Source organism: Trichomycterus rosablanca, chromosome 23 (genome assembly GCF_030014385.1).
Source record: "Trichomycterus rosablanca isolate fTriRos1 chromosome 23, fTriRos1.hap1, whole genome shotgun sequence".
In the NCBI taxonomy this organism is placed as follows: Eukaryota; Metazoa; Chordata; class Actinopteri; order Siluriformes; family Trichomycteridae; genus Trichomycterus; species Trichomycterus rosablanca.
Window position 1 is genome coordinate 11,225,507 of NC_086010.1, and position 27,344 is coordinate 11,252,850.

General features: G+C 41.9%; 1 protein-coding gene across 1 annotated transcript; it reads right to left on the reverse strand.

Moving 5' to 3' along the window:
- Positions 1 to 1,038: 1,038 nt before the first annotated feature.
- On the reverse strand, positions 1,039 to 25,871 carry cavin1b (caveolae associated protein 1b). The gene is made up of 2 exons (XM_062985642.1): positions 25,185 to 25,871; positions 1,039 to 2,173 (listed from the first exon to the last, which is right to left on the reverse strand). The coding sequence occupies exons 1-2, from the start codon at positions 25,698 to 25,700 to the stop codon at positions 1,334 to 1,336; spliced, it is 1,356 nt and encodes a 451-aa protein (XP_062841712.1). The 5' UTR covers positions 25,701 to 25,871; the 3' UTR covers positions 1,039 to 1,333.
- Between the last annotated feature and the right edge of the window lie 1,473 nt (positions 25,872 to 27,344).

Below are 27,344 nucleotides of genomic sequence, written 5' to 3' on the forward strand. Positions count from 1 at the left end.
ACTCTTCAGTCACAAATTTATAACCATATGGACAAACAGAAACAATCACAACATTTAAATTTGAGTGTAGCAATAAGTAATAGGTGTGCCTCAAAAATAAAAGAAAAAATAAAAGAAAAAAATTTAAAAAGTAGATCATTTTTATATTAAAATGTATAGATTAGTAATATAGTATGTGGTAGTAAATTAATTAAAATAAAATGCTAAAATTCAACAAACACTTTGTTGTTTGTTTAATATATTCTGCTTCCTAGAACTGTCAATCACTTTTTGACACAAATTCCATTACATTTTGGACAGTTGAAGCAATGAGCACTATTCACCACCGAATCTTGTGCAATTTCATTGGTCAGGTAATAATCACCACTGTCCATGTATGAGCATTTATAAATCCATAAGGATACGTCTATTCTTCAGCTTTCTTAGCCATTATTGCAACCAACACACACACACACACACACACACACACACACACACACACACACACACACACACACACACACACACATACACATACACACACAAACATACATACATATACACACACACATACATATACACACACACTAGTCTAGTCACTGTCTCTATCCAATCAGGGTCACGGGGTTTGGTGCTGGAGCCTAGCTTTTTAATGGGCGCAAGGCACACAGTAACACCCTGGACGGGGCGCCAGTCCATCGCAGGACAGACACGTATACATACACACACACACATTCACCTATAGGGCAATTCAGTGTCTCCAATTAACCTGACTGTATGTTTTTGGACTGTGGGAGGAAACCGGAGCTCCCGGAGGAAACCCACGCAGACACGGGGAGAACATGCGAGCTGGCCAGTCGCACCATGTCTATACTTGGACTCTTCAGTCACAAATTTATAACCATATGGACAAACAAAAACAATCACACCACTTAAATTTGAGTGTAGCAATAAGTAATAATTGTGCCTCAAAAAAAAAAGAAAAAAAAAAAGAAAAAAATGAAAATAAAAGTAAATAGATTATTTTTATATTAAAATGTATAGATTAGAACTTGTGGTAGTAAATGAATTAAAATAAAATGCTAAAATTCAACAAACACTTTGTTGTTTGTTTAATATATTCTGCTTCCTAGAACTGTCAATCACTTTTTGACACAAATTCCATTAAATTTTGGACAGTTGAAGCAATGAGCACTATTCACCACCGAATCTTGTGCAATTTCATTGGTCAGGTAATAATTAGCACTGTCTATGTATGAGCATTTATAAATCCATAAGGATATGTCTATTCTTCAGCTTTCTTAGCCATAATTGCAACACACACACACACACGTATACTCACACACACACTTGTCTAGTCACTGTCTCTATCCTGATCCTGTTCAACATACACCAGCTCTGAATCATCTCCTGTCTCCAGCATCTCAGCACTATCCTCCATCTCTCCCATCTCTCCTTCCTCCATCTCTTCTTCCTCCTCTCCGTTCATCACTACATTCTCCTCATCCTTTGTCTCCCCACCTACCTCAACCATCTCGGTGCCTACGATCTCTACCTCCCCCTCACGAATTTTCTTCACATGGAAGGTGAACGGCGGCACCTTGTACACAGCAGTTTTAGACCTGGCGTAAACGGTATGGTCAGGTGTGAAAGACTTCACCATCTTCTTCTGAGAGCTTTTCAGCTTCTCCTTCCGCTCAGGATCGACTGCCATGCGAGTGCTCAGCTTGCCCATTTTCTTTTCGATGTTGTGGCGTGTTTTTTCCAGATTCTCACGCGTTTTCTGCCTAGTCTTCTCCAAGTTCTCCTTGGTCTTTTGCTTGGTCTTTTCCAGGTTCTCTTTGGTCTTCATGCGAGTCTTCTCCAGGTTCTCTTTGGTCTTCTGCTTGGTCTTCTCAAGGTTTTCTTTTGTCTTCTGCTTGGTTTTCTCCATCTTTTGCTTGGAGAAGACTGTTTTTATGTTCTGGACCCGCTGGAGGCTGCTGCGTTTGATACGTTCCGCCCGGGTCTCCTCAATGGTCTCTTCAACCTCTACCTCTTCTTCGTCAGAGGACAGGTTCACGTTAGCCTTCTCTTCTCCATCTTCTCCCTCCTCTACAGCTGATCTAAGCTCCAGTTCACCCTCGCCCTCTGCGGCCTGGGAAACTTTCAAAGATTTGGCGACTGTGGTTTTGGAAGGAAGTTTTACCTCGTCCTATGAAAACACAAAAAAATTAAGACAAACCATTAAATGTATTGTATTGGTGTGCACACAAACACACATGTAGGGGGAAGACCCCACCCACATAGTCAGTAGCTTTTCAATGGGCGCAAGGCACACAGCAACACCCTTGATGAAGGCCAGTCCATCGCAAGGCAGACACACACACACACACATTCACCTATAGGGCAATTCAGTGTCTTCAATTAACCTAACTGCATGTTTTTGGACTGTGGGAGGAAACCGGAGCTCCCAGAGGAAACCCACACAGACACGGGGAGAACATGCAAACTCCACACAGAAAGGACCCGGACCGCCCTGCCTGGGGATCGAACCCAGGACCTTCTTGCTGTGAGGCGACAGTGCTACCCACTTAGCCACCTTGCCGCCACTAAGTGGCTATTACCTTATCCTAAAATAAAAATTTAAAAAATGATGTTTAGTCCTCAATAAAATACCATATAATTTTCACCCTATTGCAGTTTTTTCACTATTACGTCTCCCTATTTGCTGCCTTTTTTCAAGGTAATGCTGTATAGCAGGTTGCCAGTACATCACGGGGCAAACACACTCACACACATTTGTACTCACACTCATGCCTATGGGGACTTTAGTATCTCCCATTAACCTGACTGCATGTGTTTGGACTGTGGGAGGAAACCAAAGCACCCAGAGGAAACCCACATAGATGGGGGAGAACATGCAAACTCCACACAGAAAGTACCTGGACCGCCCCGCCTGGGGATCAAACCCAGGACCTTCTTTCTGTGAGGCGACAGTGCTACACACCTAGCCACCCTGCCAACCGGTGATTCTAATTATGTATAGCAAAATTTATTTGTATTAATTAAAAACTCCCACTGAGCGGGACAGCTTAATCATAATAGTGCAATTTGAATAAAGAAAAGTGTCACATGCACAAAATTGTAGCATTTCTGACACCAAACTTTGATTTTTGCTTTACAACTGTAAGCTTATCGCATCAAATATTTTAATTATAAAAAAAGCTCCTAGATCAGGGGTGTCAAACTCATTTTCACCGAGGGCCACCGAGGGTAACATATCCTGCTGCAACTGCAGTCTGCTTTTAATTCTTGGACAATTTGATTTTTTTTCTTGAAAGCTACATTTATATTGTATATCTATATCGTACTCCTTTACCACAGACACGGCCTTATAACACAAAAGACATATCGTGTTTTTTTTCTTTTTAAAGCACAAACTTGTATTCACTTTCCCATCTTTCATTAAATTAGCTTCCTTCTGCATCAGTTTTCTCTACTTGGACATTTTGGGATTATTTGTAGATATTTCTCAGCTCCACTTGTTGGAAACCCGCCTTAGTTAAACGCCGATGTGGAAACTCTGCCATCTAGTGGCAGGATGCGAGTTGCAGTCGCTTTGCGGGTCACAAAATTGACATGCATTGTGTGAGATGTAGTTTATGTACGATTTTACAGTGTATTTTAAGACACTCCAGAGAGACCCCATCCTGTGTAGTCCCGCCCAAATCTGAACAACAGGCCAATCGTTGTTCATGTGGCCGCTCAGCCTTAGCCGGCAGGCAGAGCTGAGATTCAATACGATACGATGTATTTGAGATCACAGCTCTTGTTCCAGCGTGTGTATTTACCGCTGCGCCACCTGGGCGGCCCACTCGTACACCTTTTAAGCTCTCGCTGGCCACATAAAATGACTTGGAGGGCCGGATTTGGCCCGCGGGCCTTGAGTTTGACACGTGTCCTAGAAGTTATGGCCATTTCCATGACTAAAGTAGGCTGATGTAATTAGCTGGACTATTGACTGTGGTATTGGTTACAATAAATCATTCTTAATGAAATATTTGTAAACATGTCTAAAAGGTAATAAATTAAGAGAATAATGATGTACTTTGAGACTCAAAAAAATAAAAAAAGCTTAGTCTTTAAATTCACATATGGTTAAAGTCTTCATACACACCAACCACACCAAGGACGCTGAGCACAGCACAGCTGGTGTAGTGTTTAAGTTCCACAGGAGCTGTTTAATGTTTTCCTCCCCTTCATTCTTTCCCTGCCTTTCCCTTCCCACCTCGGCCCCACCCAGGCTCTATTTCCACTGTCATTCTCTGCATTCCATTCACGGAAGCTCCGGGTTCCTGTACACAGCACAATTCTTTTGGCTTAATGAGGGAGGTGGGTTTTTTTTCCACTCGGGTGATGCACTGAGCTTTAGAAACACGTCTGTCAGAAGTGTACAGACTTGCACATTGTCTTTTTTATTGTCCTCAGTTGCATTACAAAACGGAATATCAGTATAAGGGATGTGCGTCTTGGAAAACTTTGAGAGAACTTCCCTGCCCTTGAGAAATGGGTGGAAATTGATGTACATCCTTCATATACTAAAAACAATCCTGAAAGTCAGGACACAACCTTGAGATTGAAATCTAAGAGACCTATTTAAGCTCATATCTGTTGGTAGACAACAAATAATATTCATTTTACTGGATGCAAAGCAGAAATACTATCTGGACAGTCAGACGGATGACGTCTCACTATACCAGAGGAAGCTGCACCGCACCAACATTAACTACTGGCCCACAGATAAAAAAATAAAAAAATAAAAATAAACTAATTTTAATTGCATTTCCCCCAATTTTCCTCTAAATCTTGTCTAGTCATATCCAACCGAACGGTCTCATGCACGGGGGTAACTCAGTGATCCCCATTATTCCCTGTCTTTGTGCAGACGCCATCGATCAGCCAGCAGAGGTCATAATTGCATCAGTAATGTCATCCAACCCCAACGGACGAGCCAATCATTGTCCGCGTAGGTGCCCAGCCTGCCAGTTACAGGGCTCATTAGTACAAGATGTCAGCTCTGGTGTGCTAGTGTGTTTTACCGCTGCGCCACCTGAGTGCCCTACACAGATGTAATGTAACAGCATGCATTTAGCAGATGCTTTTATCCAAAGCGACTTACAGTACTGTGACAGTATATTGTCCAAGCAATTGAAGGTTAAGAGCCTTGCTCAAGGGCCCAACAGTGGCAATCTGGCAGTGGTGGGGCTTGAACCAGCGACTTTTGATTAGTAGTCTGTTACCTTAACCACTAGGCCACAACTGTCCTTTTATCTAACCAGCCTACAATAACATAATACACATTATCATATCTAATCCCCAAAAAATCATCTTTCTAAGTAGAAGAGCAATATACAGTATAATCCCCCTTATACGTCATTTTATTTATCAAAGGAAAAAAACTTATTTAACACCAATAGGCTTTATGGAAAAAGGATCATTTGCCCAATTAGTTACTCAATTAACCAATTATCCAAGTTTAATTCATAATTGCGCTGATAAAGATGTTAAATTTAATTCATAACTTTAATAGAAATGTGGCTGTTTCTCCAACCTAATTAAATTAGATAGATAGATTAAATTCATTTTGAATATACTGTAGATAAAGACTGAAGTCAAGTCAAATTTATTTATATAGCGCTTTTTACACTGGACATTGTCTCAAAGCAACTTTACAGAATCCAGGACCAACAGACCAAAAACCCCCGTTGAGCAAGCCAAGGGCGACAGTGGCAAGGAAAAACTCCCTTAAAATTACAGGAAGAAACCTTGAGAGAAACCAGACTCAGCAGGGACCCATCCTCTTTGGGTGGCCTGGAGGATACTTTAAATAAATAGGTTTACGAACAAACAATCTGATGAAAATCTCCATTCACACGCAAGCTACAAGTAATCAAAACCAAAATGACACTCATATGTAGAGTACCACTTAATATACATGTTACCATGACACCAATGTGAGTCCAGACAGAGTTTTCAGTTGGTGTGTTTTTTTTAATTATGGCAAGCTCAGAAAAATAAACTTAACATTTGTATATTAAAGAAGCGGAGAGAGAGTAAATCCAGGTGATGCAGCGGGACATTCCACTAGTGCACCAGTGCTGGGGGTTCGAATCTCAGCTCTGCTACCAGTCGGCTGGGCGCTCTCTAGCAAGAACAGCAGGCAGACAACATTTGCCACCAGTCTGCTGGGTGTGAAAGACCGGACTTATAAGTGGGTGGGGTCTTAAAATGCTGTACAAGGACCCTGTTTAGCAGCCCGAGGCACCTGTACAGAAGTTGAGAATCATGGAGATTGGTGTGTGACTCTCTGTGTGCAATATCTGGCCTTATGCACAAATCCACCAAAGTATGAGCAAATAAGAAGGTGTTGAGGGAGTGCACACGCATCGGAGGTGGGGCGAGGGACAGGAGGAAAAACCCTCCTCTGACGCGATTGGGATCCCCAGAAGCGGAAGACTAACTGACTGTGCTACAAAATCATGATTTTGTATGACTTGATCAAAGATTATCACCAGACAAAGGGGCTGCTGTTTTGCTTGGAGTTACATTAACATCCTATCAGACCAGAGAATTTAAGTCACATGCTGATGACTCCAAGCTTAAGCATTTACTTCATAAAGACCTGATATATAGTGTTTTGCAGAAATGCTTATCTAGCCAACCTGTTCTACTATCTCTGAAAAGGACTTAAAGAGCCTTTTATGAGTAACTGTTTTGCGTTTTACCTCCCCAAATAAGGCCTTTCTTGCCCAGATGTCAGATTTGGCCAGATGGTGGATTAGGGAGGTTCAAGGCTGTACCAAGCTTCTTCCATTTATGCCTAAAGATACTGAGAGAAAATACTCACAGCTCAATAAAGTGTACGAAAAGTCAAGGAGTCAGAATACATTATTATCATTATCGTTTCACTAGCAACCAGTCACTGTGCAGACATTTCTACACACTAATGTGGCCAAGCAGTTAGAAAAGCATTTCACTGACAGTTGTTCTGTGTATTATTATGTATGTGACAAATAAAACCTGATTGCATTACGCTTCCTCTCTACTGATGATTATCCCCACATCTGATTGAGGAAAGCGAGACTGACACACCTCCTCCTAAACGTGTGCAGTAGTCGACTGCATCTTCTCACCTGCACGAGGCGAGTTCATATGTGGATCAGCTTTGTGTACGGAGAGACACACCCTGATCAATGCATTATTGCTCGACTTTGTGCAGGCGCAGAAATTGAGTGAGTGAGTTCTAAGTACACAGTGTTAGTCATGAGTTTGCACATTGTTTGCAGGTGTTGTAGGTGTTGCACGTCTTTACACATGCAAGCACTTAGTCATTACGGACCCAAAAGCAGCATCCAAGGTAGGCTGAGTCTCTAATGAGCAAAGATGATCAGTGGATCTCCAGTTTATCAACAAATGTGTGAGAAAATGATTAAAATGTTTAAAAACAATGAACCTCAAAGAAAGATTGGAAGGAATTTGCATATTTCTCCCTCTACAGTGCATAATATCATTAAACCATTCAAGGAATCGAGAGGAATTTCAGTGCGTAAAGGCCAAGGGCGCAAGCTTAAGCTGCATCTGTGATCTCCCATCCCTCAGACGGCACTGCATCAAGAACCGCCACTCAACAATAGCTGATATAACCACATGGGTGAGGGATTACTTTGGCAAACCTTTGTCAAGCACTACAATACAGAGTTACATGCACAAATGCCACTTAAAACTTTACTGTGCAAAAAGGAAGCCTTATGTTAACCATGTCCAGAAGCGGTGTCAGCTTCTCTGGGCTTGGAGGCATCTAGGATGGACCATCACACAGTAGAAACGTGTATTGTGGTCAGATGAATCAGCATTCCAGGTCTTTTTTGGAAAGAATGGATGCCGTGTGCTCCGGACCAAAGACGAAAAGGAGCATCCAAACTGTTATCAGGAACAAGTCCAAAAGCCAGGGTCTGTCATGGTATGGGGCTGTGTCAGTGCTCTTGGCAAAGGTCATTTACACTTCTGTGATGGCAGCATTAATGCAGAAAAGTACATTGAGATCTTAGAGCAACATGTGCTGCCTTCAAGACGTCATCTTTTCCAGGGACGTCCATGCATTCTTCACCAAGACGATGCAAAACCACATGCTGCACACATTACAAAGACATGTCTGAGAAAGAAGAGGGTACGGGTACTGGACTGGCCCGCCTGCAGTCCTGATCTGTCCCCAATAGAGAACGTGTGAAGAATTTTGAAACGAAAAATGTGACAACGACGATCCCGTACTGTTGCACATCTTAAGACGTGTTTGCAGGAAGAATGGGACAAAATAAAAGCTGAAACACTAAATCACTTGGTCTCCTCGGTGCCAAAACGTCTTTTAAGTGTGGCAACATTACAAAGTGGTAAATACTTTACTGTCCCAACTTTTTCTGATTTGGGGTTGTATATTTTTGTGAGATCATCTGAACGTATCGAGCCCCTGCCTTTTCCTTGTACTAGGTTGATATCTTTTGCTCTGAAAGATAAGAGTAGGTTTAGATTAGGGAAAGAGAATTCCAATTGAAAGCATGCCAAGGATATTTCAGGTCGAGTTCGTCCCACTTTAAAAAAAAGCTGTTGAAATGAAAGGACAGGAACTTGGAAACATGAAAACATGTTTCAGGAAGTCAGGAAATCACATCAAGCCAGAAGCCAACATCCCATTCTTCTCATTAATGTTTCATTGTTTTGCCTTACAGACAGGAAGAAAACACACTTGGTCCTGAGAACTGCAGCAGACATGGAGAGAAAGACTCAAGTTTTAGCAAAATACTGGAGTTTGAAAATAAATGCAGCGACTTTTTTACTCCGTGTAAGCAAAACATGACTGAATTCCCTACAGTCCTTCTCATAAAACAAGCCAAGTGATTGTTCACCTTATAAGGCCAGACTACTGCTAGCATTAAGGACGATAAAACTGACAGCGAAAGAGATTCCCATCAGGCTTGGGAATAAGTGCTCACACTAAACAAACAAAGAAGCAAACAAACACACACACATTATAACAGTCATTGTAACAGTAAACCAGAGAGGGTTTCTAGATTTACACCTGGAGTGTGTGTGGAGTGTGCAATACACAGATAAGACATAACATTTTTACCACCTTCCTAATATTGTCTAGGTCCCCCCTTTGCTGCCAAAACAGCCCTGACTCATCAGGGCACAGACTTCACTAGACCCCTGAAGGTGTGCTGTGGTATCTGGCACCAAGATGTTAGCAGCAGATCATTTAACTCCTATAAGTTGTGAGGTGGGGCCTCCATGGATTGGACTTGTTTGTCCAGCACATCCCACAGACGCTCGATTGGATTGAGATCTGGGGAATCTCAAACTCGTTGTTGTGCTCCTCAAACCATTCGTGAAGCATTTTTGCTTTGTGGCAGGGAGCATTATCCTGCTGAAAGAGGCCACAGCTATCAGGGAATACCGTTCCCATGAAAGGGTGTACACGGTCTGCAACAATGCTTAGGTAGGTGGTACATGTAAAAGTAACATCCACATGGATGGCAGGACCCAAGGTTTCACAGCAGAACATTGCCCAAAGCATCACATACGCCAGCTTGCTTTCTTCCCATAGTGCATCCTGGTGCCATGTGTTCCCCAGGTAGGTGACACACTCGCCGGTTTACCACTGTTCTGTCTTTGGACCACTTCTGATAGATACTGACCACTGCAGACCAGGAACACCCCACAAGAGCTGCAGGTTTGGAGATGCTCTGACCCAGTTGTCTAGCCATCACAATTTGGCCCTTGTCAAACTGGCTCAAACCCCGTTTAATCATTTTTGGCACACGGAGGGAGATGTTAGCTGGCATGCCTGCTGTTTAAGCTGCCTCAGCCCATTGGTTTAAATAACCTGAGACTAACTGTGTTGGGTTAGTGAGCAAAAACTGCAGTAATGTATTCATCATAATCGCTGTCCAAGTAGTGCGTCTAAATAATCTGCCTTATAAGTTTGATGTCTAATTAGAACCCTCTCTATTTAGGCAGCTGCCCAGGTAGGCAGTAGGCAGCAAGGTGGCTCACTAGGTTTTCAGACAGAACCTATATTTGTCTCTTTGATCATTTAATATCATTTAATGGATCGTTTAGGGTTATCAAGTACTTCTTGCAGTTGTACTTTCTAGAGGAAACATGACAGCAGATGTGTAAATTATCCTGATGTGTAAAAAAGTGCTGTTATTTACTATTATTATTACTTTTTTATTTTATTTTATTTTAATAAATTATCTATTTTTTCCCACCTTTTCCCCCCAATTTTTATCCCTATTCTAGTCATGTCCAATTACCCTGATTGTGTCCTCTATACTGATTCGACCCTTTTGCCGCCGACTGAGGACGCCACTCAACTGACTTGCGCCCCCTCCGGCACGCAATCAGTACAGCCTGCATTTTTCACCTGCACGAGCCGAGTTCATACACCGAGAGACACTGCGCACGGAGGGTCACACCCCCCTCAATGTTATTCCTCAGCCCTGTGCAGGCGCCGTCAGTCAACCAGCAGGGGCCGCAGTCGTACCAGTTATGAGGACCTATGCTCCGACTTCTACCTCTAAGCCCCTGAACAACAGCAAAACGTTGTTCATACTGCCGCCCAACCCAGTCGGAAAGGCAGAGCTGAGTTTTGATACGATGTATCTAGAAACCCAACTCTGGTGCGCTAGCGTACTTTACCGCTGCGCCACCTGAGCGGCGTTATTATTATTATTACTTTTGATTGGATTTGTGCAGATAAGTGCTCTCACCTTATCTGTCATATCTAATATTTAACAACCATCCTGGTTGGGCCACTGCACCTATTTTAATACTTCTGATCACTTCCTACCCTCTTCCCCATTTTTTTTCTTTCAAAAAGTGTATGTGGAAAGATGGTGTCAGACTGTGAAAGGTCTTTTTTTTGCTCTTACTTCATTAGTCATGAAACTGTCTGACTGCCATTCCACAACTCTACCAAAGTTATTCAGGTCAAACATACCAGCTTTAAGCACAGTATTTCACAACTGCTTACGTGCTACAACTGGAATTTTAGACAGAGTCACTAAGCTCTAAAAGTCAGGTTCGTAATTCTGACATCGAGCTTTTAAAGAGAGCACATTTTCTGCTTTTGATTATCTAAATGGGCAGTAAACTGAAAGCAGTGTGTCTGCGTGTTTGTGCATGTGATTTTTGTAGAGTTTTTAGATCAATGTGCTCTTTTATAAAATAAATTTTATATAATGGCTCTCAATAAGTGCCCTTGTTTTTTATTGTAATGTTTGGATTCAGCAGGGCTTGCAGTTATCAAGCCTGGATGTGTCTAACTTGTATTTAGTGTTTAGTAAGATTGTATTTGTCTTATACACCAATCAGCCATGACATGGCAAGTGAGTCATAGAGACATTAAAACCACCTCCTTGTTTCTACACTCACTGTCCATTTTATCAGCTCTACTTACCATATAGAAGCACTTTGTAGTTTCTCTGCATGCTTTGTTAGCCCCCTTTCATGCTGTTCTCCAATGGTCAGGACCCCCACAGGACCACTACAGAGCAGGTATTGTTTGGGTGGTGGGTCATTCTTAGCACTGCAGTGACACTGACATGATGGTGGTGTGTTAGTGTGTGTTGTGCTGGTATGAGTGGATCAGACACAGCAATACTGATGGAGTTTTTAAACACCTCACTGTCACTGCTGGACTGAGAATAGTACACCAACCAAAAACATCCAGCCAACAGCGCAACATGGGCAGCGTCCTGTGACCACTGATGAAGGTGTCACTGCAGTGCTGAGAATGACCCACCACCCAAATAATACCTGCTCTGTGGTGGTCCTGGGAGAGTCCTGACCATTGAAAACATTATGTAGAGAAACAGATGGACTACAGTCAGTAATTGTAGAACTACAAAGTGCTTCTATATGGTAAGTGGAGCTGATAAAATGGACAGTGAGTGTAGAAACAAGGAGGTGGTTTTAATGTAATGTAATGTAACTGACCTACTGATCTTTAGCCATCTACAATATTCTTACAATATCCTTACATATAAAGTCTTAAAGCCACACACATGCGCATAAACACACACACACACACACCACACGTACACACACTTGGAGAGGCCAGAGCTTATAATTTACAACAGAGCAAACAACTTTCCGTTTCCATGAGTCAGAAACCAGAGAGAGAGTGTGTGATTGTTGGAGCTGGCAGGTACGACTTTCTGTTGCTTTCCCTTACTGTGTGTGTGTGTGTGTGTGTGTGACTGCACAATCCTATGCTGAGATCAGCTCGTTTAAGGCATGCCGGTCAGCAGAAACACTCTTTTATCTATTCCATACCCCCTTTTTTACCCCTAGGTTTGGCATGGTATGATCCTGCAAACGCGCAGCACTGCAAGTGAGTCATAGGAACCCCTTTAGGTCATGATAAATATTTAAACACAAATTTTTATGCAAATAAATAAGTGGAACTACCTACTAGCTACGTAAAATCAGACCTTTCATTGTGTGTGGCCACAGAGTAATGAGTGTGTTCGTAGACAGGAAGGTTTCCAGTGCCTTACAGAGACCGCTCTCTTCAGGCACATATGAAGCGTTCTTTTACATCTGTGTAAATGCAGCCAGCCATGGTGCCAGTGCATAGCAGGAATCCCGTCCAATCAGATTATTTACTGATGACCTCAGCGAGGAAAGGGAAAAAACGGTGCACTTTAAGAGGGATCCCCGAGGCTGGTTGGTTCAATTCTTACATGACACACTATCATTCCAGCCAGGAAAGAAAATATGAGTCACACCATGAAGCAGAGATAACAATAGTGAGAGCTGTATGGACAATCTAACCCTGTCATTTATCTTACATTAATATGTTTATATAAAAGTCTTATTAACAGGAAAGGTGAAGGAACAGTGCTAAACACACCCTTGTCCCTTTTTTGGGACAACCTTTTCATCCTATTCAGGGTCGCAGTGGGCCCGATTCACTGGGCAAACTGCAGGAAACACCCCAGACAGGCCAGTCCATCACAGGGCAAACACACACACATACATAAACCTAGAGGGACTTTATTGTATCTACAATTATCCTGACTGCATGTCTTTAGACTGTGGGAGAAAACCAGAGCACCCGGGGGAAACCCACAAGGACACAGGGAGAAAATGCAAACTCCACACAGAAAGGATCTGGACCGCTCCACCATGGAATCGAACCCAGGACCTTCTTGCTGTGAGTCGACAGTGCTACCCACTATAAATATACTATATTTATATATTCATACATACATACACCGATCAGCCATAGCATTAAAACCACCTCCTTGTTTCTACACTCACTGTCCATTTTATCAGCTCCACTTACCATATGGAAGCACTTTGTAGTTCTGGGTGAGCACGGGTTCTAAAATCATAACCATCTGACCACATCACTTAATTAAAAACCACAATGATGTCCTAGAATCTTACACATGATACACTGCTTTGAAGCTCTCTGGTTCTTGTCTTCCTCTTTCATTTCAACACTGAATCTAGCAATGCCTGACAAAGTCTCAGGTCTTGTGCCTGATACACTACAAAGGAATGACTGTACTAATTCCAGCCCTGCTGATCCACCCCATCCGACCCTGTGATTTAGAACTTCGTCTCTAACCGCAGTCGCTGTTGCCATGGTGCTTCTGAGTTATACTTTCCAATAACAATGGGATAGGAGTGAGGGCTGTGTTTACAGAGAGATTTATAACTGTGGTATGCCTGCATGTCCTCAGAGTTGTAGCATGCCCAAAGTGGGGTAAAGTACTCAAAATATTCCAGAACGATTGTAAAAGATTGTAAAATAAAATGCTTTATCTCTTTCATCTGTAAACAACAAAATTTATTTCCTTTTTTTTTCTCTTACTCAAAAGCTATATAAAATACACTGATAAGCCATAACATTAAAACCACCTCCTTCTACAATTCTACAGCTCTACAATTACTGACTGTAGTTAATTTTTTTCTCTGCATGCTTTTTTAGCCTAATTTCACCCTGTTCCTTAATGGTCAGGACCCCCACAGGACCACCACAGAGCAGGTATCATTTAGGTGCTGGATGATTCTCAGCACTGCAGTGACACTGACATGGTGGTGGTGTGTTAGTGTGTGTTGTGCTGGTATGAGTGGATCAGACACAGCAGCGCTGCTGGAGGTTTTAAATACCATGTCCACTCACTGTCCACTCTATTAGACACTCCTACCTAGTTGGTCCACCTTGTAGATGTAAAGTCAGAGACGATCGCTCATCTATTGCTGCTGTTTGAGTTGGTCATCATCTAGACCTTCATCAGTGGTCACAGGGCGCTGTTGACTGGATATTTTTGGTTGGTGGACTATTCTCAGTCCAGCAGTGACAGTGAGGTGTTAAAAACTCCAGCAGCATTGCTGTGTCTGATCTACTCATACCAGCACAACACACACTAACACACCACCACCATGTCAGTGTCACTGCAGTGCTGAGAATGATCCACCACCTAAATAATACCTGACCATTGAAGAACAGGGTGAAAGCAGGCTAACAAAGCATGCAGAGAAACAGATGGACTACAGTCAGTAATTGTAGAACTACAAAGTGCTTCTATATGGTAAGTGGAGCTGATAAAATGGACAGTGAGTGTAGAAACAAGAAGGTGGTTTTAATGTTATGGCTGATCAGTGTATGTTTTATTGTCTATTTGCACTGTGCACATCAGCAATCAGGTAAATAATTCCCCTTTTATGGACCTGAACATAAATGAAAAGAAACATATCCATAACAAATCTTTAAAGGCAAACATTAAGGACAAGGAACAAATGTAGAAAATTGAGTTTGACAGAGTAAAATTGCCACAGGGAGGCATGATGCCAAAAATGACTGTAGCAACAGCAGGCTGAAAAGGGAATGCTTAGCAAAAAGGCTGGACAAAGACAAGACAGAGAGATGTGCTAAATAAAAGCCATGTGGGGCCCTGTGAGCCAAACCCATAAGAACACTGAGGGATTTTTTTAAGCACATACTGCTTTATGAGCTTTTAGGATCGGCTGGCCAGGGAGTGTTCTAAATCAAACACAGAGAACATACAGGACCATGAGCCTTCTTCCCCCAAGCAATCACTCAAGTATGCAATGGAATCTATTTATAGCCACCTCAGGCCTGTGTTTTTCCCTCTTATAAGTAAGTGTGCGTGTGTGTGTGTTCACTTGCGTAGCCTAGCATTTTCCAAATAGATTTTGAACTAGCTGATATTGTAATGACGAATAACTAAGGTATTTCTTTGACCATATAAGGTTCCTCAGTTAAATATTTATCAGTTGGATTATAGACACTTCTTAAAAGCCAAAATAACATCATATCTGACATGAATTGCTTTGGACTTCTACATTATTTTTAGATACTAGATGTATCTGGCCAAAGAATTTTCATTTAAAGTGCTCTTTTTAGTCATGATGGCATGATATATAGGCAGTGGTGTATACACTGATCAGCCATAACATTAAAACCACCTCCTTGTTTCTACACTCACTGTCCATTTTATCAGCTCCACTTACCATATAGAAGCACTTTGTAGTTCTACAATTACTGACTTTAGTCCATCTGTGTGTTGTGCTGGTATGAGTGGATCAGACACAGCAGTGCTGATGGAGTTTTTAACACCTCACTGTCACTGCTGGACTGAGAATAGTCCACCAACCAAAAATATCCAGCCAACAGCGTCCCGTGGGCAGCGTCCTGTGATCACTGATGAAGGTCTAGAAGATGACCAACTCAAACAGCAGCAATAGATGAGTGATCATCTCTGACTTTACATCTACAAGGTGAACCAACTAGGTAGGAGTGTCTAATAGAGTGGACAGTGAGTGGACACAGTATTTAAAAACTCCAGCAGCACTGCTGTGTCTGATCCACTCACACCAGCACAACACACACTAACACACCACCACCATGTCAGTGTCACTGCAGTGCTGAGAATGATCCACCACCTAAATAATACCTGCTCTGTGGTGGTCCTGTGGGGGTCCTGACCAGTAAAGAACAGGGTGAAAGCAGGCTAAAAAAGTATGTAGAGAAACAAATGAACTACAGTCAGTAATTGTAGAACTACAAAGTGCTTCTATAAGGTAAGTGGAGCTGATCAAATGAACAGTGAGTGTAGAAACAAGTAGGTGGTTTTAATGTTATGGCTAATCAGTGTATATATATATATATATTAGGTATTGTCTTCTTGTTCATGGGAAATTCAATGAATCCATGATGAAGGTAAATATCTATCTATTTTATGATTTTGGTTGATGTAGTGGGTTTACTTAGGTGAACTGGTAGTGAAAGCTTCCTCACCTGGGTCTACATCAGCAGGATCTGCATCAATAACTGAATCAGAATCATTCATAGTCATCTTCCGTTGACCTTTGCACTTTTAAAGTTGGCGAATCAAATATTGTTCCTTTCTCAACCCCTAGTGTAGGCTACAGGTAGTTTAAAGCAAAATTTTATGACATCACAAGATCTTTTGTATGCTAATAACCTAGTTTTTTCAATAAAATACAAGACCCCCCTAGGCTCACTAAGGCCACTCTAGTGGCCTTGGCCCCCTGGTTGAGAACCACTGCTATAGCTGAATTTTGATGTGTCAAAATATAATGCCAAAAGTTAATGTTATAATAAATGTAGTTTTAACATCAATCAATGCTGTTAAATTAAAAAAGAAAAAATTGATTGCAGTGGATTTACAAAGTAATAAGACCCCCCTTGTTTGTGGATTTGATTTGAAAGAAATTGCGCTGTTTACCATCAGTTTAATCTCTTTTATCCTTGTGAAAATGTGTTTATATTATTTTAAATCATAAACTAAAATCTCATATTCATTGTTCAGACCCTTCATTTCAGCTACTTTGCACACCAGGATTTGGGCAGTTTAACCCACTATACACGGCTGATCCTATAAAGCATCTTCAGATTGTGAACTGCCATCTTCATGTCTCTCAGAATTTTGATGGGGTTCAATTCTGGGCTTTGTCTGGGTCACTCAAGGGCATTTAGAGTCTCGTCATGAAGCCACTAAGATGTTGCCAGATGGTCTGGGTTTCAGTTGCATTATTCTGCCCCTTTCTTTCTCAATTCTTACCAGTTAAACTAAAAAGCCTAAAAAGCATTAGGTAACAGGGCAGCTTTCACAGGAGTAGGACAATAATTTACTATAGAAAATAAGACTCAGTGCTTTTAGATTTGCTTTTAGACAAGTAGGGCATCTGTTGGTGTGTGAGTAATGCACTCAGAAAAGCATGCCCGAGGAATTAAAGAGCCACAAATATGTGCTTTATTGAAAGACCACACCCTAAAACCATCTACTTTTATATCTTTCTCTTCCACCCCCTCTCTTTCTGTCTGTCTGTCTTAGATATGTAATTGGTTGGAGGCTTAAATAACAATTGCAGTTATATACAGTGAATTCAGAAAGTATTAAGACCCGTTTGACATTCTGTGCAAATTATTGTGTTGCATTTTTTATAGACATAATTGCCATTTGTATTTATCAATCTACACTTATTTACAAATGATGAAGTAAAACACATTTGTAAAAATTTGCATTGTTTTTAGGCTTAATTAAAAATGAAATTATATGTATGACATGATATATACAGTGTATCACAAAAGTGAGTACACCCCTCACATTTCTGCAGATATTTAAGTATATCTTTTCATGGGACAACACTGACAAAATGACACTTTGACACAATGAAAAGTAGTCTGTGTGCAGCTTATATAACAGTGTAAATTTATTCTTCCCTCAAAATAACTCAATATACAGCCATTAATGTCTAAACCACCGGCAACAAAAGTGAGTACACCCCTAAGAGACTACACCCCTAAATGTCCAAATTGAGCACTGCTTGTCATTTTCCCTCCAAAATGTCATGTGACTCGTTAGTGTTACTAGGTCTCAGGTGTGCATAGGGAGCAGGTGTGTTCAATTTAGTAGTACAGCTCTCACACTCTCTCATACTGGTCACTGAAAGTTCCAACATGGCACCTCATGGCAAAGAACTCTCTGAGGATCTTGCGCTACAAGAAGATTGCCAACACCCTGAAACTGAGCTGCAGCACAGCGGCCAAGATCATCCAGCGTTTTAAAAGAGCAGGGTCCACTCAGAACAGACCTCGCGTTGGTCGTCCAAAGAAGCTGAGTGCACGTGCTCAGCGTCACATCCAACTGCTGTCTTTGAAAGATAGGCGCAGGAGTGCTGTCAGCATTGCTGCAGAGATTGAAAAGGTGGGGGGTCAGCCTGTCAGTGCTCAGACCATACGCCGCACACTACATCAAATTGGTCTGCATGGCTGTCACCCCAGAAGGAAGCCTCTTCTGAGGTCTCTACACAAGAAAGCCCGCAAACAGTTTGCTGAAGACATGTCAACAAAGGACATGGATTACTGGAACCATGTCCTATGGTCTGATGAGACCACGATTAATTTGTTTGGTTCAGATGGTCTCAAGCATGTGTGGCGGCAATCAGGTGAGGAGTACAAAGATAAGTGTGTCATGCCTACAGTCAAGCATGGTGGTGGGAATGCCATGGTCTGGGGCTGCATGAGTGCAGCAGGTGTTGGGGAGTTACATTTCATTGAGGGACACATGAACTCCAATATGTACTGTGAAATACTGAAGCAGAGCATGATCCCCTCCCTCCGGAAACTGGGTCGCAGGGCAGTGTTCCAGCATGATAATGACCCCAAACACACCTCTAAGACGACCACTGCTTTATTGAAGAGGCTGAGGGTAAAGGTGATGGACTGGCCAAGCATGTCTCCAGACCTAAACCCAATAGAACATCTTTGGGGCATCCTGAAGCGGAAGGTGGAGGAGCGCAAAGTCTCGAATATCCGCCAGCTCCGTGATGTCGTCATGGAGGAGTGGAAAAGCATTCCAGTGGCAACCTGTGAAGCTCTGGTAAACTCCATGCCCAGGAGAGTTAAGGCAGTTCTGGGAAATAATGGTGGCCACACAAAATATTGACACTTCAGGAACTTTCACTAAGGGGTGTACTCACTTTTGTTGCCGGTGGTTTAGACATTAATGGCTGTATATTGAGTTATTTTGAGGGAAGAATAAATTTACACTGTTATATAAGCTGCACACAGACTACTTTTCATTGTGTCAAAGTGTCATTTTGTCAGTGTTGTCCCATGAAAAGATATACTTAAATATCTGCAGAAATGTGAGGGGTGTACTCACTTTTGTGATACACTGTATATACATATATATATATATATATATATATATATATATATATATATATATATATATATATATATATATATATATATATATAATTTAATTATTTATTTTTTGTTTATGCATTTTCTCCCCGACTTTAGCACATCCAATTGCTCTATTGCGTCATGGTTCCTCTCCACTAATGCTGACCTCGGCACCATATGAGTGGCCCAGGGCATGTTTCTGAATGTTCCTGAGTGGCACAACCAAACCCCATTGAATATTTATTAAGAGACCTGAAGATCACAGACATTTACAGACGTTCGCCATCCAGTCTAACAGAGCTTGAGAGAATTTGCCATGAAGAATGGGATACACTGCCTAAATACAGGTGTTCAAAGCTTGTATTGAGAAGTATTAAGACAACCTGCAGCTGTAATTACTGCCAAATGGGATTTTACTAAGTTTTAATTTGTCATTGTGGTTGATTAAGTGTAGGTTGATCTGTAAAACAGGCTGTGTGTTGTAACATATTCAGCTCATCACCATTATCTAAAATCATCTGCAATTTGACTCACAGTAGCTTGTAACAGATGCCATAGCCTTCATATCATTTGGCATTAATGAGTCTTGGCTGTCCAACAACCTGTCAACCTGCGAGTGGACCACCATGTGGGTACTCATCACGGCTGGCTGTACTTCAACCCTGATGTCAGGCTATAACAATTTGGTCCTTATTTAAGTCAGTCAGATATTTATTCCTGTCCATTTTTGCTCAATTCAACACATTAACTACAAGCAACTACCATCAGCCCAAGATTTAATATATCCCTGACCATGACATACACAAGTGTTATGAAATACGCATTGACATGAACATTTGTGGAAAGGAGATCCTGATGTTTTGGCTTATCAGTGTGTTCATGCTAAGAATTTTGGCATAACAGTGAGAAAGCAGGAGAGGGAATAAGAAAAGAGAAAAGGAAATAGGATAGAATTTATATAAGAATATGCAAGGAATTTGGAGAAAATATGGAGAGGGAATGATAGAGGGAGAGATGACTGACAAAAAGATCTGGAAAGAATGATGGGGAAAATTGGGAAAAGAAGAGTAAATCAAATGAGGGAGGAATAGGAGAACAGGAGAAGAGAGAGAATGATGAGCATAAAAAGTAGAAAGAAAAATAAGAGGGATCAGAACAAACAAGACTGATAGAAAATGAGATGGCAGAATAGGAAGAGTAGAGCAAAATGGACGAGGACCGGAGCAAACAAGATAGTCAAGAAATGAGCAGAATGGGCAACCTCATCTGCGCCTCCATGCTTCTCATGACAGCCATATTTGGCAGGGCAGAAGGACATGATTCCGTATCCAAGACACACCACCAATCACACAGCAGGTGGTCTCACTACAGAAGAGTATAACAGAAAATGAGACAAATAATGGATAGAATAGAGAGAAAAGGGAGAAAGAAGAGTCAAGAGTTTTTCCCCTTTTGTCACTTCTTGCGTTTGTTTTCGTGACAAAACGTAGTTTGGGAGACCAGAAAAGCTCGCCTGCGATAATAGATTGTGATAGTGGATAGTGTGTAGTGTGAAAGCCGATCAGTCGTGTAGTGTGAAAGCCACACCGACTTAAAAGACTCCCGATTACAAAAGATCCAGTTGTGTAGTGTGAACTTGGCATAAGGGCGACTGAATGCAGAGGTGGAAAGAGTACTAAAATATTGTACTCAAGTAAAAGTACTATTACTTTAATGAATTTTCACTTAAGTATGAGTAAAGTTACTAGTCTAAAAATCTACTCAAGTAAAAAGTAAATCGTTTAAAATGTACTCAGAGTAAACATTACTTAGTTACTTTTTAGCAGGAGGGCGTGTCTCTTTTTAAACATTTAGGGCCACTCAGGTGGCGCAGCGGTAAAGTACGCTAGCTCACCAGAGTTGGGTTTCTAGATGCATCGTATCGAAACTCAGCTCTACCTTTCCGACTGGGTTGGGCTAATAACTGGTACAACTGTGGCCCCTGCTGGTTGACTGACGGCGCCTGCACAGAGCTGAGGAACAACATGTAACCCTTCGTGCGCTGTGTCTCTCGGTGTATGATCTCGGCTTGTGCAGGTGAAAAATGCAGGCTGTACTGACTGCATGCCGGAGGGGGCGCAAGTCAGTTGAGTGGCGTCCTCAGTCAGCGGCAAAAGGGTCCAATCAGTATAGAGGACTCAATCAGGGTAATTGGACACGATTAGAATGGGGATAAAAGTTGGGGGGAAGAAGTGGGAAAAAATAGTTAATTAAAAAAAAACATTTAGGGATGTGTACTGTGTCATTTTAGTCCCATAAAACTTTTTCAAACTGTATAACCACTAGTGATATGTCGTAGAATGATTCGATTCTATTGAACGGCCCTTTAAAATGAAACAAAGGAACCGAGTCGCGCTTCTGGGGGTTGTTTTATACAGGTATATATTTTGAATATATATATATATATATATATATATATACGTATATATCCCAGAAGCGATTTTTTTTAAGCATTTTTTTACTCAGTAACGGATGTTATTTAAAATGTAGCGAATTACAATTCTTAATACAAAACATACTTAAGTAAAAGTAAAATTACAGGCTGTAAAATCTACTTTAAAAAGTACAAGTACACAAAAAAACTACTCAATTACAGTAACGCGAGTAAATGTAACTCGTTACTTTCCACCTCTGACTGAATGTAAGGAGTGGAATAGAGAGTCAAATGAATCTAGAAGAGAGTCATATGGGCTAGGTCAGTTGGAGAGAGAGGGGAAAAGAGGAGTGGAGCTACAGTATGTGGGAATGAAGGGAGTGGGAAGGGCATTACATAATATAGGAGGAGGATTGACGGATAGGGCAGGGACGGAAGAGGAGTCCGTTACTGTTGCTATAGTAACACCCAGCTATTTGGAAGTTTACTTACAGAAAGGAATCCCCTTCATATAAACACTCACAGAGAGATGGGAAAGAGCAAAGGGTAACCGTCCTGGAAAAAACACTTTATGTTACTGTTTTCCTATTGATACTTAAAGACAGTGACCTTTTGTCATAAAGGAAATTATTCCTGGGCAAAAACAGGAGGTTTGGTGAACTGTTTTCAGAGTTTCAATGTCTATAAGTGCAATTCACAACTAGTGTATCAATTAAGAATAAAATAACTAATTATACACCGATCAGCCATAACATTAAAACCCCCTCCTTGTTTCTACACTCACTGTCCATTTTATCTGCTTTACTTGCGATATAGAAGCACTTTGTAGTTCTACAATTACTGACTGTAGTCCATCTGTTTCTCTACATGCTTTGTTAGCCCCCTTTCATGCTGTTCTTCAATGGTCAGGACCAGTGGCAATTTCTCTAAGACTGCAAGGGAAGCTCAGCTTCCCCTAAAATGTCCAAAATTAAATGGTCAAATATGTACAGTTGTGTTAACATTTCATTGACTACAAAAGCGTTAGAACACGTTCATCTCGAAGACGAGTTCGTTCAGAATCAGCTAATTATCACAAATCGACTCGATTTTCTTAACTTAACTCATACATTCCCGTAGCGTCAATGCATTTGCCCGCAGAAGCTGAGCGTCTCTTCACTTCTATGGGATTGGGTTGAGGTAATTGGATTGGATAAATGCCTTGATTTTGTCCTGCCCCCGGACGCTGAGCGTCTCTGGGGGTGAATGGGGCTGTGGGCGGGTCTGGACGCTGAGCTTCTGCAAGATGATTGGAGGATCAGTGGAAAGGCTGAATCCCGTTTTGATTGACAGCTAGTTTGAGCGCTACACCGTCACTTCTCAAACTCAAATGAAGCTTTATTGGCATGACAAATAGGGACATTCGTATTGCCAAAGCAATACACTTCATTAGTCACTTAATCACTAGGAGCTTCAGTCCCATCGCGGATTTTGCGAGTGAAGTCGAAAGACAAACTGCAACCCATTGCAGGCCATTTTCTTGTAAAAGGAACAGAGGGCAGAACTTATGTGTAAATAAATTGACAAATTTTATGATGTAAGCCGACAATGAGCTTCCCCTCTTTGAAAGACCAGCAGCTGCCACTGGTCAGGACTCTCCCAGGACCACTACAGAGCAGGTATTATTTAGGTGGTGGATCATTCTCAGCACTGCAGTGACACTGGCATGGTGGTGGTGTATTAGTGTGTGTCGTGCTGGTATGAGTGGATCAGACACAGCAGCGCTGCTGGTGTTTTTTTTTTTCCTCCTTTTTCTCCCCCTTTAGCGCACATCGTGCTTCCTCTCTGTCTATGCCGAACCCTGCCCTGACCGAGGAGATCGAAGCTAACCCATATCCCCTCCGAAACATGAGCAGCAGCCAGATGCATCTTTGCCATCCACACATTGATGAGTTTGGCACCACCTAGCGTTGCATGCGGAAAGACACACCCTAAGGGCACTCTTCCTCATCTCTTGTGCAGGCGCCTCTAATCAGCAGGCAGAGGTCGTAATCGCATTCTGACAGAGAGAGACCCACATCCGGTTCTTTGTCCCACCCCTCAACTGAGCAACCGGCCAATCGTTGCTCATACAGCCACTCAGCTTCAAACCGGTGAAGCAGAGCTGGATTCGATACTACGTACTCAGAATCCAGCCCTGGTTGCAGCGCGTCTTTTTACCGCTGCGCCACCTGAGCGGCCCTGGAGTTTTTAAATACCATGTCCACTCACTGTCCACTCTATTAGACACTCCTACCTAGTTGCTCTATTGCTGCTGTTTGAGTTGATCATCTTCTAGACCTTCATCCAGCTGTTGGCTGGATATTTTTGGTTGGTGGACTATTCTCAGTCCAGCAGTGACAGTGAGGTGTTTAAAAACTCCATCAGCGCTGCTGTGTCTTATTCACTCATACCAGCACAACACACACTAACATACCACCACGTCAGTGTCACTGCTGTGCTGAGAATGATCCACCACCTAAATAATACCTGCTCTGTAGTGGTCCTGGGAGAGTCCTGACCATTGAAGAACAGCATGAAAGGGGGCTAACAAAGCATGCAGAGAAACAGATGGACTCCAGTCAGTAATTGTAGAACTACAAAGTGCCTCTATATGGTAAGTGGATGTTATGGCTGATCAAGTCATGTGTTGCCTTTACTTTTATGACACTTTAATAGACAGTAAATAATTAGACAGGAAAATTAAACTGGTTGTCTATTAATTGCCTTGACTGCACACACACAAGTGTTTGCTACGCTTGTTCCAGTTAGGGAACACTGCACTCTTTTTTAATTTATAGCAACTGTGTGTGAGTCAGTATGTGGAAACTCTGAATATTCTTGCGCCACTGTGCAAAGCTGCAAACTATTACGCAGTATAGTATCCAGATTCAGAAACTGAAGTCATATAGTCTGGGTGAACCAAACCAAACCAGCTGTTTTTTTCCTCTGTCACTGTGTTGCTTTTGCCTTCATTTTATTCAGCTGCTCTTTCTGAATCTTTAGTCATTATGCCACATGTCCTGGTTTAGACCAAATATTTGTCCGACCTCTCCCACAAAAGTCTACAACACAAGCATTTACTTTCGTAGCATCTCTAATGGTAATCAGTCTGTTTATGTATCATAAATGTGGACGTTGGCATGTGCCAACCTCTTAATGAAGAGTGTAGGTAAGAGAAGACATACTGTGCATTCAGGTTTGGTTTTGAACTGGGTGTGGTACACTAAGTGCCCACAGCCAGAAATCTCTCCCAAATTACATGCCTTATGGCATATTATAGGATTAATCTACATTACATACTAAGAAGGAAAGCAAATCTGATTTAATTCCATTGCGATCGTTTACTAATGGTAGTTAAAGCAAACTTTCTCTAATTAAACCCCCACCTTCATCTAGAACCACACATGCACACTCGCACACATTACTTCATATATATAAAAATTAATATATAAACACAATCTCACAAGGTCTCACCTGGTAAATCATGACTTTGAAGTTTCTCCTCTTGAGAAGCTCAGCCTCGTTGCTCTCCAGCCGTCTGATCTGCCCGCCCTGCTTCTCCAGGTTACTGCGCACCGTCTTCACGTTCACGCTGACCTTGCGAACTTTTTCCAGCATCTTGTTCACAGAGTTAGCTGTGGTAGTGTGACTCTTGGACAGCTTGGTCAGCTCGCCCTCGATCCCGGTGACCGAGCGCTCCATGTCGTGCTGCCGGACCTCAAGACCAGCCTGCGTCTGCTGGATCTGGTCTACCCTTCCGATGATCTTGTCCAGCAAAGCCAGAATCATCACACCGTTCATCTGTATGTTGCCTTTGCCTTCATCGTCAGCCTGCTCTTTCTCAGCACCTTCTTTGGCCTTGACGTCTGCAGAAGCCTCGTCTTCTTCATCAGAGGGAGGGAGGTTGAGCTCATCGTCTGAGATCTCAGTGAGGGTCTTGTGCTGCTCAGGAGCACCTGGCTGTAGGCTGGGGACTTCAAGAACCTCCATGGCTAAAGTGTTTGAAGAAAGTTTGAATAGCTGTTATGACCCTGTTCCGTTATGTGCGCTCTGCAGTTTGCCTTGCTGTTGCCTGAACTTGTAAGGAAACCACTTGTCAGGTCTCTTGAGAGTTTGTTTCAGGCTGTATGGGTAAGGCTAGGTTGCTGCGTGCAGCATGAGTGCTCCGACACGAATGGTGGATTGCTTTGGGATACCCTCCTTACAAATTTCCCCAGTCCCCTCCCACTCTCTCTCTCGTCTCTCAGCCTCCCCTCCACTCTCTCACACTTTTCACTCTCTGTACTCCACTCTTTCCCACCCCTGTGTATGTGTTTGCATGTGCTTGTAAATGTATGTGTGTTTGAACCTCACTCCACCCAATTTGGTTGGTATGGGGGAAACCATATCCAGAGATTTTTGGAATAGTTAGCATTGACATGTGAGAGAACAGGGATGAGCAGAGATAAGCAGGCACAGGCACAGCTTGAAGCAAAATGTAGATCCAGAGCTTCATCCAGAGGTTTATGAAATTCCAAAAGGCTTATTTTTCATCCCACAGCATAAAAAAAGAAAAAGATGGAAACAGGAGGTGGGTGTTTCATATAATTGTATGGGATGTTTACTTCCTGACTGTCAAAATGTGACTAGTTAGCACAGACAGACTTAAATTACTTGTTGAGACAAGATTAAAATTTAGAGCAGAGCTTTTCACCAAAATAAAAAAAGAAAGTAAAAGAACATGAGATAAAAAGTAGGAAAAGGGTTCCACCTTTGGCCCACTATTTATGGCTTACTCCAAATATACATTCAGCTCAGTGACATTACAGGGACAGTGACACATTTTTCACCTCTAGATGCACTACTCTCTCAGCCTCTGATACCTATACAAATAATCAGCCTTCAGAATGAATGTAATCTGTAATATTAATTTATTTAATGCAACATATGACTATCAATGTTAAAATAAAATAAATTACAAAAATTACACTACCATTCAAAAATTTTAGAGCACTTCCATTATCAGATGGACAGATGACAGGGCTGGCGCTAGGGGGGGCTGAACCAGATTTTCTCACTGCCCAACGCCAACCTGTTTATTACTCTGCTGTTTGAGTAGCGCAGTGGGCAGAGCGCATTGTGCATTTTTTTCTGCCCTAGGTTCAAATCCGGCTTAGGGCGAAACTAAAGTAACACAAGCAGGGCCGGCGCTATGGGGGCACTGGGTTGGGCATTGCCCCCCCAGATTTTCTCACTGCCCCCCCAAGCAACGCAGTCCAGAACCAGGGCTGACAGATTATCTCCATTATGTCAACAAATGCGTAAGAAAATTATTGATAATTATTGAAATGTTTAAATGTCCCCCAAGGAAAGATTGTAAGAGATTTGTCTCTCTACAATGCATAATATCATTAAACGATTCAATAAATCTGGAGGAATTTAATTGTGTAAGGGCATGTGAGGGTACTGAACTGTCATTTATCAATAGCTGATATAACCACATGCGTGAGGGATTACTTTGTCAAACCTTTGTCAAAACTTTACTGTTCAAACTGAATCCTTATTTTAATCATGTCCAGAAGCGGCGTCGACTTCTATGGCCTCAGAGACATCTGGGATGAACCATCACATAGTGAAAACATGTATTATGGTCAG